The sequence below is a fragment of the Fopius arisanus genome, unplaced genomic scaffold (assembly GCF_000806365.1).
Source record: "Fopius arisanus strain USDA-PBARC FA_bdor unplaced genomic scaffold, ASM80636v1 scaffold00041, whole genome shotgun sequence".
Lineage (NCBI taxonomy): Eukaryota > Metazoa > Arthropoda > Insecta > Hymenoptera > Braconidae > Fopius > Fopius arisanus.
The window spans coordinates 997,778-1,014,401 of NW_011887780.1; the positions used below are offsets into that span (position 1 = coordinate 997,778).

Genomic DNA, 16,624 nt, shown 5'->3' on the forward strand with positions numbered 1-16,624 from the left:
TCTCAAACTTGCAGTTCATTCCAATTTTAAAGAGTCCGGGGAATCCCATCTCGCGGATTAATTAATGATTATTGTATTGAATTGGATTTTAAAAACTGATCTGAGAATTAAAGTAGTGGAAAAAATTAGCTATCCCTTCAATTCTTCTCTGATCCTCTCCCAAATCTTCAATTTTATTGAAATTTCGAGATGAGATTTAACGACTTCTTGTACGCCATTTTGATTTTTAGATATGCGGCCACGAAATGGCGGAGAAAATTTGGTTATCCTTCAATTTTTCAGCGATCCTGTTGAAAACTTCCAGTTTCTTCAAACTTTGAAGAGTCCGGGCAATCCCATCTCCGGGAGGTCGGCAAAATGGCGGAAACAATCAGGTAATTTTTCCATTTTTCATTGATCCTATTAAATATCACTCATTGGATTCAAATTTTAAGAAGACAAGTCCTAATTTTCTACAATTTACTCCAATTTTCAACTAGACTACACGAGAATTTAAGAATTCCCCGATTCCGCCATTTTGATTATTCCAAAGCCGGCTACCAAAATGGCCGACACGACAAAGAAAAAGGATTACTTCTTGCAATTCCAATCGACCTAACATCTCATATGTTCTTTCATTTTATATTTATATTTTTATATATCAAATAATTTAAAAAAATCAAAAATTGTAACAATATACTTAATCCAATTACACCCATAATTGTCACGTCTTCCGTAAGTGTATTTTTCGTTCATAAAAGACCATATGTGATCAATCACTTTCCATTTAATGGGGAGACCGATTGTCCATCACTGGGGCAATGGGTTGATCCACTGCAATCTATATTCGATGCCACAAATAGCTAAACCAACTCGAAAGCACACATGTCCACCCCAATGGGCGACACATAATCCCAATATCGTTCTCCACCCACGATGCTGAAGCTCTTGGACGAAACTCGATCGTGACTCCAATAAAATAATCTTTCCGATGCATCTGCAAAGTTTCGAGGGAGTGTCTCGACTCTCTTCCCATGTATTATCGAAAGGGGAATGCTTTATATCATTCCTCTATCATAGACCGAACACTCCGATGCACGCGATACATACCATTACCGTATATATCCGTATTTATTTAGTTCTGCATGAAAACTTTGCTCATCACGTCATTCCGTGAGTTATGACAATGGGACCATTGCACTTGTGGGGTATGAGACCAATAAACATTTTTATCTTCAACTATTTCAGGGTGTTTATTCAATTGAACATACGGGGGCACCATCTCCTAATATATGACCTTTACAATAATTATATTACAATTTTTTTATATTGTAATAATAATAATAATAATAATAATAATAATAGAAAAGTTGCAACGAGAACACTTTATGATTATTATTATTATTATTATTATTATTATTATTATTATTATTTGTGTTATTATTATTAATCAATTCTTAATGTATATCTTTAACCTATTTCAATGTTCTATTAATTTATGAATTTTACTAGCCATTATTTTGTATGTATAAAAAATATATATATGTGTTTATATAGATTTTGTGCCAATGCTTTATTTTTCTATGGTATCATATAATATAACGATAGCTTTTCCGAAGAAATTCGATATTATCATATATTATATACGTACTATATATATATCAGGAAAGAATAAATAAATTATAAAAATATACATTAAATATTAAATATAAATTGAATTGAACATATATTATGTATATATTATATATATACTGTCATTAATTTGATAGAAAAATTGAAAACTATGGAAAATGTTTTTTAACCGGGACATGCGCTCTTTTTTATGGATTCCATTTTATAATATAATTCCATTTTAAAAAATTTTTTAATTATCATATAATCATATATATTATATACAGTATTATTGTAATATATACATAACATTATATGAGTAATGAAAAAATAATGTAGAAATATTTTGAGCCTTCAAGTTTATGCTTGCAAGCTCCAAGCACAATGTGCACTTTTTAAAATGGCAGCCATATTTTTCACCCCTATAAAACGTGTTCCTCTTATAACGAGATGTTTTAACGAGACACCTCGTCGTTTATGTCGATTCCGTCGATTTCACTCTGAAAATACCATAAAAACAAGCCTCCAGGCTAAATTGGAAGTTCAGATTTCTCACACTGGTTGAGATCCAGTGGATTAGTTTTAGTTTGTTCATCAACAGGCAATAGTTTTCAGGTACTGCGAGGATAATTCTTGGCGTGGATCATTCATTTTTACCTTATTAAATTGAAATCTGGGTTTCAATTTAAAAATTTAAATTCATCATGGTTTATTCATTTAAAAAAGTTCTGGGAGAGTCTAGAAATAATTAATGATGAAAATTATTCTTGTTAAATAAGTAAATAATCAAATAATTATAACGTATATACAGATAAATATATATTTAAATAATTAAACAAATTATGAATTAAGTTTGCAGATAAATGTAATTGTTATGGATATTGTTAATATATTTTTATTATTAGGAGAATATCTTCTCGTCAATTGATTTAATCAGAAAGATTAATTAGCATTTTTGGAAAGAGTTGAATTTAAAAAAAAATGACCAATGCTTTCCCACGAAAAATTTAGGGTCATGGATTTTTCGAGATCTTGAAAATATTATCAGTTAAAAATTCTTTCTTGAATACGAAACACATGAAAAAATTGTCTGCAGTATTCTAAAACCGTTCCGTCATGTTTTATTCACGTAATGTTTTATGGAAAATTGGTATTCCCGTGGATTTTAATGTCAAGAATTTATATCTGCGAATCTTGATGATGTCTGCAATGGCGCGATCCAATCCTCAAATACTCGACAAAAGTTCATCCATAAATAAGTGTATTAACTCAGGATTGATACATTTGAGCTACCGAATTAATATAATTCGAGATGTGATTCTCTTTTTCAATTTTTCCTAGGTGTTGTCTGAAATATTCTTTTAATAAAAATAATTTTTTTTTAATAAAAACTTGCAATGACCACTTCAATTCCACTTCCAAAGACTAACTAACTTAGTTTTCTTTTGATTTCTTGAGAGCGTTGGAGGGAGGAGAAGAGAGTTTTGTAGACAACAAATAAAACAAAAGAGATCGATTTTAAAGGATCGATTCTAGAGATCGATTGCAGATATCGATATTAAGGGTCGATTCTAGAGATCGATTCTATAGATCGATTTAAGGGTCGATTCTAGAGATCGACTCCGCTAGCGCTGATTTCCTGGTGACAAATCTAGGAGAGTATAAATGGCGATGGAATCTAGAATCGATCCCCAGAATCGATCATAATCGAGTATTGTCGATCATAATCACGTACAATCGATCATAATCGGGTCTAGTCGATCATAATCACGTACAATCGAGCATAATCGATCATAATCGGTCATAATCGATCATAATCGATAATAATCGATCATAATCGATCATAATCGATCATAATCGATCATAATCGATCATAATCGATCATAATCAATCATGCTCGGTCACACATTAGCCCATCCAAAACACAATTAATCCACTTCCCCGAAAGCAAAAAAAAAAAAACGCCAACCGCGATTTGTCGTTATTTACCACTTGACTACATCAAGTATCGATTAATTTATTCGATAATTCAATTGAGGGAATGGGGTGAGTGAAAGATTGTTGAATTATCGTCAACCAGGAGAGCAGGAGTCAAATCAATTCTGGACCAGTAAATGAAATTCTATTCTCTCAGGGGTAACAGCCCCTCTCGCCACTGAAAAAGGCCGTAACCCATTATAAGAATCCCACAAGTCTAAAGCCCATTATCATCTCCAAGATAAGACGCATTCACTCGACATTAAACGCCCCAACCACCCTCTAACCACCCCCCCAGCCACCCCCAACCACCCTCTTTCATCCTTTAACCCTCTTTCGTCTTGGAATCCAATTTCAACGCGTCAGAGAATAAAAATGTAAACATGAAATACGAAACTGTGAAATTTATAGATAAAAAAATATATAAATAAAGGGGTGTGACCCTTTTTTTTAAGTGATACAGTTATTTTTTTTTTTTTCGTTATTGCCAATTATTTTTATTAATTTAGTAGGTAATTGGGAAATTTTTATAGTCGTCAGCGGACGCTTCTAGTCCTTTAAATTTTTATTCCGATTATTGACTCATATCTCCGAAACTGAAATAGATGTCGTCATTTTTGCAATAACCTTTTTTATAGACCGAATTCAGCTCTTTAAAAAATGTTTCAACAAAAATATCGCATTTATTTTAGTTTCCGAGGTATCAATTAAAAATTGTTGAATAATTCAAGTCGACTAATGCTGAATCACCACTTCACTTCGAAATACCTTGATTAATAAAAAATTACACCAAAAGGGCGATGGAAATAAAAAACTAAGAAATGGATGGGGAAACTAAATTTTTATTGAATAAATTGTTAAATTGAGAATTCTATAATTGGGGAAGCAGGGAAGGGAACAAAATGTAAAAGCTCGAAAGGGTATACATGCTGAATAAAATATATATATATATATAGTTAAATTGCGAATGGACTGAATGAATTCTATTTGACTAAAATTTCGTGTCCGCAAAATTTGAATTTTTTTGTACTTCCGTCATTGGTCAGGATAAAGAAAATTAATTGCACTAATTGCTTGATCTTAGTCAGGAGCTTCAGTAAAAGCTCTTCACTGCTCACCCCAGTTTACTCACGACTCTTCGAACCCTCAGACTTGCCGAAAAACGAGATTACCTCTTCCATCTTGAGCCAATTACCGCACCCCATTCTCTCGTCCCATTGGAAAACAAGAAAATTACTTGAAAAACAATTCAGACAATATTTCCATGGACAAAAGCTTGGGGAGACCTGCATTCGTGTGGAAGCTCCCCCATCGGTTTTCCATAATCGCCATCCCTCTCCTTTCAACATCTAAGCTTCTGGCGAAAATTTCAAAATTTCCGTCATATGTCGGTCTTTTTAGAACAAAAATTCCGATTATAGAACTTTAGAAATTTTTCAGAATTGCCGGAATTTCTGGGAATTTTCCCGAATTTCCGAATTTGTTTACTCCGCGAGTAATTAATAATAATTTTTAAAAATTCAATGAAATTCCGGCAACTGTAAAATTTTGAAAATTCCAAAATTGTAAAAAAGGTTATCCGAATATCACGGCCCCATTTCCAAAAGTTTTTTAATTTAAAGAAATCCGTAAAATTTGGAAAAAAAGCTGGAAAAATGGCGCCGCCCCCTTCGAAATTGTAAATTTTTGAAAATCCCTGAATATTCGAGCGCATCCCCAAAACTTATGAAATTTTAAAATAATCCCCAAAATCTCCCGATATTCCCACGTATTCAAAAGTTCTTTTTGAAAAACTGTAAAATTTTGGCCGCATTTTCAAAATTTTTCAAATTCAAAAAAAATCCCCAACACTCAAAACCCATTTTCAAAACTTACAAGATATAAAAAAAAAACAAAAAATCCCTCACGTCGCCTCAAATTAAAAAAAAAATACGTGCAAATTCCGTCCCATTTCTGAACCAGCCAAAATCCCCAAAAATGGCACTAGATCCCCAAAACCTGCAAAAAGCCAAAAAACTAAAAAGCCAAAAATTTCCGCACGTCTCTTTAAACTGCAACATATTAAAACCAAAAAGCCCCAAAAATTCTCTTGCATCTCTAAAAATTTTTGAGTTCTAAAAAATCCCCAAAAATGGGGATTGTGCAGGGGCACATCCCCAAAATTTCTACAATTCCAAAAAAGCCCTTCAAAGTCCCCCTACACCCCCAAAATCTCTCCAATGAATGAAAACCTGAGAAATTCCACCACCTCAATCCCCAAAAAACCCCGAAAACCCACCCCCAGAGCTTCCCTCCCCCCGAGTAACCATCGGAAGCTCATTACCCTCCCCCGGTTTTCTGAAAAAAAAAAAAATTACTAAAAATATCTCCATTGACAATGCCTCCCGTAGACAAAGCCAGGCCGGAGGAGCATAAAGCTCTTTTGCGTTGACAAACAGACAGCAAGGGGGTGGACGGGATGGCGCGGTGGATGGGGGATGGTTTCACTGCAGGAATCCCTCGCGCCCCCAGAAAAGGGGTGAGCATCAAAAGGGAAAGGGGAAACTAGTCCCCTCCGTCCCTCTCATTTTACCCTTCAAAAGAGGCTGAGGGGATGAAAGTGGGTGGTAGAGGGTGAAAGGGAAGGGTGGAGACAGGAGCGTGCGCTATAGGGAGTTGATCTAACGATCGAGTTCACGCAGACTCACGGAAACGCCCGAAACGACACAGTGGAAAATTCAGGCGGCGATGGAAGAGGGTGGGAGAGGGTGGAAAGGCGCGGTGAGGGGTACCAGGGGATGAAATAGGATGAAGGGGGTGAAAGGGTTGAAATGGTGGGGAGGGGTGGAAACGAAGGAGAATGCTTATATGATCGTCGGGAAAAGATCGGGAAGGGTAGGAAAGGGGGTGAAAAGGGGTTGGAAGAGGTGGAAGAGGTGGAAGAGGTGGAAGACGTGAAAGAGGTGGAAGAGGTGGAAGACGAGGAAGAGGTGGAAGAGGTGGAAGAGGTGGGAGGTGGTTGAGGAGGGGGGTGAGTGGAGGGGGTTTAAGGGGTAGGGGTGAGGATCGGTTGAGCCGGTTTCAGGGGGTTGAGCCGTAGACTACAGTCACACGTATGGACGTGTGCCAGTGCGCCTGTCGCTGAGTGCAAAGGAACGCTAAAAACTCGGTATTTAGTGGATAACGAGAATTGGGAGGAAATAAAAGAGAAAAAGGCCTGGTTTTGTGGGCTGAATGGACATCGGGTCTCTCGGTGGATGTCAGGGCTTCAGGGGAATTTTGGTGATTCAACTGCCAGTGGCTAGGGACCAGTGGTGCTGTGGATATCGGGAGGTGAATAACGCTCTACCTGGAACATGAGAACTCCTCGCGTGCTGTGTCAGCGCGGGTTCACAGGTTTTTTGATTTTTTTTTTTAATTTTTTTTTTTTTGATTTTCCATTTTTTTTTTCATCTCTACATTTCCGGGGGAGGGGAGGGGTTGGGGTGGTTGAGATAGTCTTCCGAGGGTGGTAATGTTGGCGGGGGGTTGTGGGGGGATTTCAAGAAATTTTTCAATTTTTCGGGGATTAGGGATTTTTTGGGATTTCTTTGCGTTTCTCGGGGGGGTGTGGGGCGAGGGGGTGAAGGAGCGAGGGGGTAAGGGGTGAACGAGAATTCAGGGCTTTTAGTGGAAAGGGGAGGGGACGGGGGATTCTGGGGGATTTGTGGAGGGCTTTTAGGGATGATTGGGAGTCAGGGATTTCAGGGATTTTTACGGGTGAGGGTCAGGAATTTTAATTTCTTTTTAAGGGACACAGGTATTCTAGGGTTTTAGACGGTGGGTAACGGTTGACGGTTTTTTTTTTGGGGTTTCAGGAGAAGAGCCTGGGGATTTGAGAGAGTGCGGGATTCGTGAATTTTAGGGGATGTTTGGGGGAAGATTTTCAAAGTGATTGCAGGAATTAAAATAGGGGTTCGGGGAAATTAAGAGTCCCGTAGGAATTCGGGGATCTGGGGATGTTGAGGTTAATATTTGGGGTTTCATCGGGAAAGACCGAGCACTCGGGGAATCCCCGGGGAATTTTTTTACTCAGACTTGTGCATTAATTATGTATTGCAATCATTGAAGTTGTTAATAAATTTTTGAGACTGTCACTTTAAAATTTAATAATCAAAGTACAAAATAAGTTAACCAATAATATATAAATATTTCCAGCTAATACACCCTAATAATACGAGTTTCTAGGACATTAATAAAATATTTAATAATAAAATATTTATTATATAATAAAATAATTAAATATTTATTATTAATAAAATATTTTTCCTTGAAAATCTGAAGGAATTTGAGAGATTTTTTTAACGGAAGATTGTTTTATTGTTTAAGTGGCTTTATTCTACATTTTGTGAAGAATTGAGATATTTATTTATTAATTAAGAGAATTAAGAGAATCAAGAGGAATTTTTCGGGCTTCGAGGGAAAAGTCTTAGGCTTCAAGAAATGGGGATTTTCTAATACTTCTGATTTTTTTTCTGAAGACTCCGATATTCAGGGAAAGATCTAGGGTCTCCAATTTTTATTATCAGTGTAATTATAATTAATTTATAAAAAACAATTAATGGCTGCGGTTAGCGGATATTTATGGAATCTCTAAATATTTTCTAATATTGTTTTAAATTCTCATTATCGGTGTAATTTTAACTTGTTAAGAAAATTATTATTTGTTATGAGAAATTATTATTAATTACATATTATTTATTACATATTATTGTTAATTACATACGAATTTCGCGAAGTTCAAGGCAAAAGTTTATAAATATTTCCTAACACTTGTTTATTTCCTTGTAAAGATCATATCTGATATTAAGAAAAAGATTTAATTCTTATTATGAATATAATTATAATCCATTTGTTATTAAAAAATTAGCGGATATTTACAGACCCTCAGTATTTTCCATTTGTTTTCTCTCCCTTTCGCGAATCATAGGTGATATTGAGAGAAACCCCTATTGCCAAAAAGATAAAAAAAAGAAAAAAAAAATTAAAAATTCAATAAAAAAAAATAGTTTTAAATAAAAAAATTGAAATAAAATTATAATCGATTTGTTATGAAAAATTGATGGGTGTATACAGCGGATATTTATAGAATGTGTAAATATTTTCTAATACTTGTTTTTTTTTTATTTCGAGGGCTATAGGTGGTATTGAGGAAAAGGCCTGGATGTGTTTTAACTTGACTCACTCCACATGTGTGTTGTGATCGGGGTCATGAACGTGAGGAATGTGAACAGTGGCCCCAAAACCAGAGGTGAACACTAACAACCCCTCAATAATTAACGAATAAACAAAGGACTGGAGTCAAGGGTGAAGAGTGATTTATGGAAATAGTGAGTGAAGGAAATGGATCCACCAGTGAGAGGACATACGAATAGCCGTCGCATAGCCAGAATGTGTTTCACATCGACGATACAATAAATTCCGGAGGATAAAGTGCCATTTCTTGGTTATCAGAGGGCGACAGTCTGGGGTGATTTTTTTTTTTTATCGTGGGATGATGACCCCGGAGCACTTGGAATGACAGTAAAGGAGATGAACTCCCCTGGTGGAGACATTCTGATGATTTCGTAGGGATAAGGACTTGCCAAGTTATTTCTCGGGCTTTTTTTTTTTTTTTTTCATTTTTTCAACCTATCCCTGGGTTTTTCGTCTCTCTGGCACCTACATTCTTGTTATCATCTTACTTTTATACTGGAATGGCTGTTGATGAGAGGACTTTTGCACTCGGAGCAGTGAGAATTTTACTGACTGGACTTTACGTCCTTGTTATTCTACTGTGCGTTCAGGCTGATGATAATTGGGACAAGGATGAGAATCCCAGTGAGTATCAGATATTTATTCAAAATTTGAAATTATTTTTATATTTATTTTTAATAAGGGATATATTCTGGAGTGAAGTTGTGGATTGGAATAGGTGTAGTTTTTTCGAGACCAGTTTTTCGGCAATATCAGCGGAATGAAGGGATATAGCCAATTTTTTGTAAAGACATTTATTGTAGGAAAGAAAGAAAGCTATCAAAAAGGTATCTATGGAAAAATCGTTATCTCCCTTCAATTTCGAGTTATTGACTGAGAAAAAATGGAGTTATTGTAGTTTATTGTAGTTCGATGGGAAATTCGTGGAAATCAAGTGGGAGTTATGGATTTTCCGGGAATTTTTACTGGAGTTCCACGTAATTTTTACTTGATGACAGTATAACGTCAAAATTCGGGTTAATTCTGTCATTTATTACGAAATTACACCCCAAGTTTTTTTCGAAATCGCGTAGGAAAGAATGCAGTTGAAAAAGGCAACGCCATTTTAAAAATACTAATGAATTTATTAATTTAATTATTTGAGTTGAAGTATTTCATGAATTCTATTGAAATTGCCGTTGGAATTGTTCAGAATTCCTGTGAATTCTTATAATTCTCTTCACTCTTTGTAATTCCGAGAAAATAAATTCTAATTTTCTCCTTTTCCCGATTTTTTCCTTTCCCCAGTTGATTAAATTTCCCCCGAAAGCTCTTGTAATATTCCCCCCCATAATCAATACTTATTGACATTAATCAAGTATCAATGATTAATAAATTAACTAGATTAATTATAAGACGCATTATCCCTTGAACCGTAATTATCCCTTCGAATGATGAGGCTGACCCAATTGAGTTAAAGATTGCAAGATGTCTGACCTGTAATGACTCCTTCCACTGTTACCCCCCTTTTTATTCGCTAATTACCCCGACTTTTAGGGGACGATTTCGTGATAACATTTGAATTTCAAATTTGTTTGCTCCACACTAATACGTAGGGGTGGAGAATTTTCCAAGGTCATGAAGAATTTTGGGGGATGGAAAAATTCGTGGAAAAAATTTGCGGAATAATTTTTCGAGATTCTCCCCTCAATCTGTTTTTTTTTTGCTCATAGTTCCCACATCCGAGGTCAACGCCGTTCTTGGAGGATCAGCACAACTACCATGCGATATCGAACCTGAAACGAGGGGCGATGGCGTCTACATGGTCCTGTGGTTTCGTAATAATTCCGTCAAGCCAATTTACAGGTAATTCCGTCAATCCGTCATTAATTCGCGGGATTTTAACATCACGGGAGAACTGAATAGTAGAGATTACTATGCGCATAATCCTCCATAAGAAAAACATTTTCACTCTACAACCTGATCACTAATATCAGCCTACCTATATAGTTGCATATAGTTATAAACTATGCATAGTTATGTATAGTTAAACACTATATGGTTGATAATGCCATTCACAATGTTCAGCTCCATAATTATTGCGAGTCAATACGAAAAAGATTCGTAACTATGTACAATGGTAATTTTTATAATGATTTCCAGTCACTATAGCGATATAGTAATTATGGTATTACCATTACTATATAATAGTTCATATAATGTATGAATACTAACGTATGCAGTTCTGTAATATAGTTACACTATTGTGGAATACCCGTTAGTAATATTGCATAGTGATGCAACTATTAGATAGTAACTATATGACATGACGACATGGTCTTTTGATTATGTGGAAGTGATCATGTACGTCCTGTATAAATAGTTTCTGATCTACTATGCAATAGTAATAACTATGCGCTAGTTCAACTACTATGCGATGTCAATAGTAATTATTGTATTCTGTAATTCAGTTGCATTGTAGATGGGAATTATTATTATTATTCGGGGCTACTATGGAACATAGTAATTACTATTGGGGCTATAGTGACATTCCCTAATAATGTTTTTACATACGGATTTTTAATTATCGATCGAATTATCGATTATTATAGTTTTATGGTGCCAACATAGTGACATAAAAAATGTCTGAAAAAGTGGGAATGAAAATATCAAAAATACATTTCAAAAAATTTCAAAAACTTTCGAAATCTAGTTGAATTTCAAACCAATAGTTTTGCGTGTAGAGACAAATTTTTCATAGTTTTCGGTAAATTTTTACATTATACCGATTTTTCATTAGTAATCCGAGGCATTAAATTCTAGAGAGAAGTGAAATGTGGAATTTTATTCATTCTATTTTTCATGACATCTGATTTTTTTTCGTCATGTTCTGCAGTAGAGAAGTATTGGCTGAGCTCCCGGTACATTTCCTCTATGCCATTTTCCATTTTTAAGTTTAGCATCTGGCTCTGTGGTTCCTCAATAATTTCGTCACATCCATTCCCACGTAATTCTGTTATGCTGGGATTAATTCGAGGGATTGAATTATAAAGGGAAGTAAAATGTGTGCGGAGAGACATTTTTGAAAAATTGTACAGCACCAAAAAAAGAGTGCAAAATGGTGATCAAGAAAAAATGTTGGTTCTAGTACTGTAATTTTTTTGGTGTTCATTATATTTTACAGAAATAGGGAAAAAATTACGCGCCAGTACCAGAATTTTTCCGAGCTATCATTTTGTGTCTTCTCTTTCAGCTCTATAATTTCTCTCACAAATTTCTCTCACAAATTTCTCTCACAAATTTCTCCCCTTACTAAATTTTCCCTTTTCTTAATATTCTCAAAATAAATTTCTTTACAACTTTTCAATGAAAAACTTTTAGCTGAATTCCCACTACATTCCCTGAACTCTTTTTCAGTTTCAGAAAATTTCCAACAAAATCCTAAAAAAAAAATGGCTCAATGACCTTTCATGATGAATATTCAACGAAATGTTCAGATTTTCATATACGAATGGCGATATGAGCCGCACCGAGGAGAAAAGTGATTTCCGTCAAGTTAATTGACTGGAGACAACGAAATTCCAGAAATATTCGTATAGAATTTGCATTTAGATTATTCTCTCGTACAAGTGAATTTAACTGACAAATAATTTTTTTGTCAGAGTGTTTCCCGTAGTTTCCACTTGTTCCGGTAAAATTCGCGGGTTGAAAGAAAGGAAATAACGTCAGAAGGGTGAGGAGTAATTAGGAAATGGGTAATGGAAGTGGATTCATCGGCAAGCCAGGAAAATTTCCGGGTCCGTACACCGGTGAAAGCTCAATTTTCCTCTCTAATGTATGAACCACAAACTTTGAAGTGCCTGAAAGATCCCAAAAAGCTTAACCCCCTCACAATATCGAGTAGAATTATTTTCTTCAATCCATTTTTACAAAAATCCCTCCAAATTCGTCCAATCGGAGAGGACATTTCATTATTTTTATCATGAATTCCCTTTTGAGATTATTTTGAATACATGGAAAATCGCGGAAAATCTACCAGCCAATTATTCCACTTTTTAAAAAATCTCTTTCATTAAAAATCCCCATTTCATTTATCAGTGGAAAAATTTAATGTTTTGAAAGAAAATATTTTTTGGTGATTGAAAACGTAAATTATGAGACTACGAGTCGAATATGATAATTTATGATTATAATCTCGTAATTTAGGAATTTGAAATCGTAATCTTCCTTTTCTGTGAATTCGAATTGCACAATTTGTTTTTAATTCTTTTTTTAATTCTTTTTTTAATCTAGTACTTTAGGTTTTCAATTCCATAATTGATCATTTTCCAATTAAAATTTACATTTATAATCCCGTAATTTAGGACTTAAAACCGCCCATATTACGAATTTACAATCGTAATTTACAATACAATTAATTCAAAATTTAATGTTTTGAAAGAAAATATTTTTTGGCAATTGAAAACGTAAATTATGAGACTACGAGTCGAATATGATAATTTATGATTATAATTTCGTAATTTACGAATTTAAAATCGTAATCTTCCTTTTCTATGAATTCGAATTGCACAATTTGTTTTTAATTCGGTTATTAATTTTTCTCACAAGATTGAGTTGCGTAAATTCTTTTTTAATCTCGTACTTTACGTTTTCAATTCCATAATTGATAATTTTTCAATTAATATTTACATTTATAATCCCATAATGTAGAACTTAAAATCGCGCACATTACGAGTTCAAAATCGTAATTTACAATAAAATTAATTCATGTAATCGTTAAGATAAACCAAACATTTGCAGCACACGATGTTGTTAATTATTGAAACATAATTAATTACTAAATCACAACTCTTATTTCATCAATTATTGATAATAAAAGTTGACGTAACTATTGGATTAATGAAAATAATAAATCCTTAAAAATCTAACCGATCATGAATTTTTTCATGCACGAACAAAAATATTTAATGAAAATAATTAATATCTATAATTCCGAAGCGAAAAGAAATTAATAAAAATTTAACGGGCTTGCAACAAAATTTTGTCAGGATGTACGGTAATTTTACCCTGAATTTTACGTTCAACGGAAATTTCACGGAAGTTAAACGGAATTTTACGGAAAATTTACTCACGTGAATTTTCGTTGTCTTCCGGAATCGGTAACCGGATTTTCCGTTGTTTTAACTGCAGTTGGGAATGTTTATTGTTACAGTATCGATGTCAGAGGGAGATCGTTCCATGAGGCCCGAAATTGGTCAGACAACGTGGTGCAGCCTCGGGCCCGTTTTGTAACATCTCAGAAGCCTGCGGTCCTCGTTTTGGAGAGAATACAGCTGGATGACGAGGGGATCTACCGATGTCGTGTGGATTTTAAAAAATCACCGACAAGAAATTGCCAAGTCAATTTAACAGTTATCCGTAAGTCCCCCTAAAAATTTCCCTCAAAAATATTTCATAATTCGCAATGGAATAACATCCAATCGATACAATTCCGCAACGCGAAAAAAATAATAAAAACCACAAAAAAAAAGAAAAATAAAAAATAATGAAATGTCATTAAAAAATATTAATATTCCGAAATATTCCGAAATATTCCGAAATATTCCGATTAGAATTTTCGGTAATTTCCAACAACACCACCTTTGACAAAATTTTTTACATTTACAATTTACGATTTAGGTTTCACATTTAAATTTATTTTCTTTTATTTCAAGTCACCTCATCTTTTATGATGGGGTTAGAGTAGATGTACGAGAATTCTCACTTCTCCTTCCTTCTAGAGGTATCAATTCATAAATTATCCTGTCCTGTCCCATAAAAGGCCAAAAATCGAGACTATCGATATCTCGAATGTCACGATTATTCATCATTGGTTCAATCGTCTAGGACGACTAATTTGAATTTAGAAATTAAAAAACTCATTTAATTAAAAAATTTTCAATCATCCTATTGTAAAAAGGACAAACATCGAGACTATCGATATCTCGAAAGCCTGTCACGCTTATTTCTCATTGGTTGGGTCGTCTGAGGCGGCTAATTTGAATTTGGAACTCATTTAAATTAACAATTTTTAATCACGATTTTTTAAATTACAGCGCGCTATAGCGCGCGTTCGTCCTCGTAATTTTTATAAAAACAAATATCGAGACTATCGATATCTCGAACGTCTGTCACGCTTATTCCTCATTGGTTCAGTCGTCTGAGGCGGCTAATTTGAATTTGGGACTCATTTAAATAAACAATTTTTAATCACGATTTTTTAAATTACAGCGCGCTATAGCGCGCGTTCGTTCTCGTAATTTTTATAAAAACAAATATCGAGACTATCGATATCTCGAACGTCTGTCACGCTTATTCCTCATTGGTTCAGTCGTCTGAGGCGGCTAATTTGAATTTGGGACTCATTTAAATAAACAATTTTTAATCACGATTTTTATTATTACAGCGCGCTGTAGCGCGCGTTCGATCTCGTCGTATAAAAAGAGTAAATATCGAGACTATCGATATCTCGAAAGTCTCTCCCGCTTATTCCTCATTGGTTCAGCCGTCTGAGGCGGCTAATTTAAATTCAGAACTCATTTAATTTCGAAATTTTCAACTACAATTTTTATAATTATAGCTGTAGCACGCGTTCGGTCTCGTTTATAATAAGATAAATTTTCTTAAATTCAAAAGACTGGAAACGATTTAATCGAAATCATACCAGCACTCGGTGTGACCTATAGCTTGCGACGGAGACGCCGCTGGTATGAACCCCACAAAGATCATGTACAGTCTGGTGTCCGCCTTCACTTAATTAGGACGGACATTATTTCCGTCCAGATCCCTCTTAATTTCGATATTGGTTGGCTAGTCAAGGTATCAAATAAATTTTATCAAAGGTTGGTGTGATAGTCTTTTATCGAATTTTCTATTTCTATTTTTATTTCTATTTCTATTTCTATTGATTACTTTGCATTTCTCTTTCTATTTTTACTTTAATTGATACCTTTCCCTCCATTTCCTATAAAAATGCTGATAAGGTTTTTAAATTAAAGCTGAAGGTTTTCCAATGAAATTTTCTTTCCTAATTTTATTTTTTATTACTATTGTCTCCATTGCACTGTGCAATATTCCGTGATGATAACGAAGAGCCTTTGGAAATTGTCCGTCAGATCCTCCCCACCAGCTCCGGATGTACGACAGTTCAGGTCAGCAGATTGACAGTGTCGTGGGTCCTTATCAGGTCGGCGAGGAGTTTGTCGTATCTTGCGAAGTCCGTGGAGGTGAGTTTTCGTTATCACTCGCCCACCAAAACTGCTGAGATAACTCCCCAACTTTTTTCCTCGTTATCCTCTTCATCCCCATTTATTTTTATCTTATTTTTTTTTTCTCTTTTTCCCCTCCCAGGAAAGCCACCCCCACTCATAACGTGGTTCGTAAATGGGAAACAAGTGGAGGGAAGAGTAGAGAAGAATGAACAGTTCAACATCGTTAGCAAGTACAAGGTGCAGCAATTAAGGAGGGAACACTTGAACACGACTTACAAGTGTCTCGCTACCAATACGAAGCTCGTCGAGCCACTGGAGAAAACTGTTCTCTTGAATGTTTATCGTGAGTCACTTCAACAATGCTTACTTTAAATTTTTCATCAATTCCATTGTTATTTTAATATTCGTCGTGGAATTCCCGTGTCAATACGTGTCTGATCAATCTCGAGTAGTTTCACTTGGGGCATTCTCTCGGATATTTTAAAGTAGTAGGAAATAGTGGTACTATTACAACCTACAATATTAATTTGCTATATTCGACGTGAGATTTCCGTGTCTGATTAATCTCGAGTAATTTCACTTGGAGCATTCTCTCGGATATTTTAAAGTAGTAG

The 16,624-nt window shown here is 34.8% G+C and overlaps 1 protein-coding gene across 4 annotated transcripts in view; it reads left to right on the forward strand.

Moving 5' to 3' along the window:
- The first annotated feature begins 6,673 nt into the window (after window positions 1–6,673).
- The window catches only part of LOC105266817 (hemicentin-2-like), a 19,737-nt gene continuing 9,786 nt past the window's right edge, over window positions 6,674–16,624 (forward strand). Inside the window, exons 1-6 of one of the 4 annotated variants that reach the window (XM_011305246.1) lie at window positions 6,674–6,942; window positions 8,719–9,405; window positions 10,494–10,626; window positions 13,973–14,178; window positions 15,915–16,025; window positions 16,150–16,353. In XM_011305246.1, the coding sequence (XP_011303548.1) occupies window positions 9,282–9,405; window positions 10,494–10,626; window positions 13,973–14,178; window positions 15,915–16,025; window positions 16,150–16,353 (778 nt within the window). In that variant the 5' untranslated portion in view covers window positions 6,674–6,942; window positions 8,719–9,281. The remainder of the gene's footprint in view (window positions 6,943–8,718; window positions 9,406–10,493; window positions 10,627–13,972; window positions 14,179–15,914; window positions 16,026–16,149; window positions 16,354–16,624) is intronic. The other 3 variants (XM_011305247.1, XM_011305249.1, XM_011305248.1) reach the window with 3 other exon arrangements.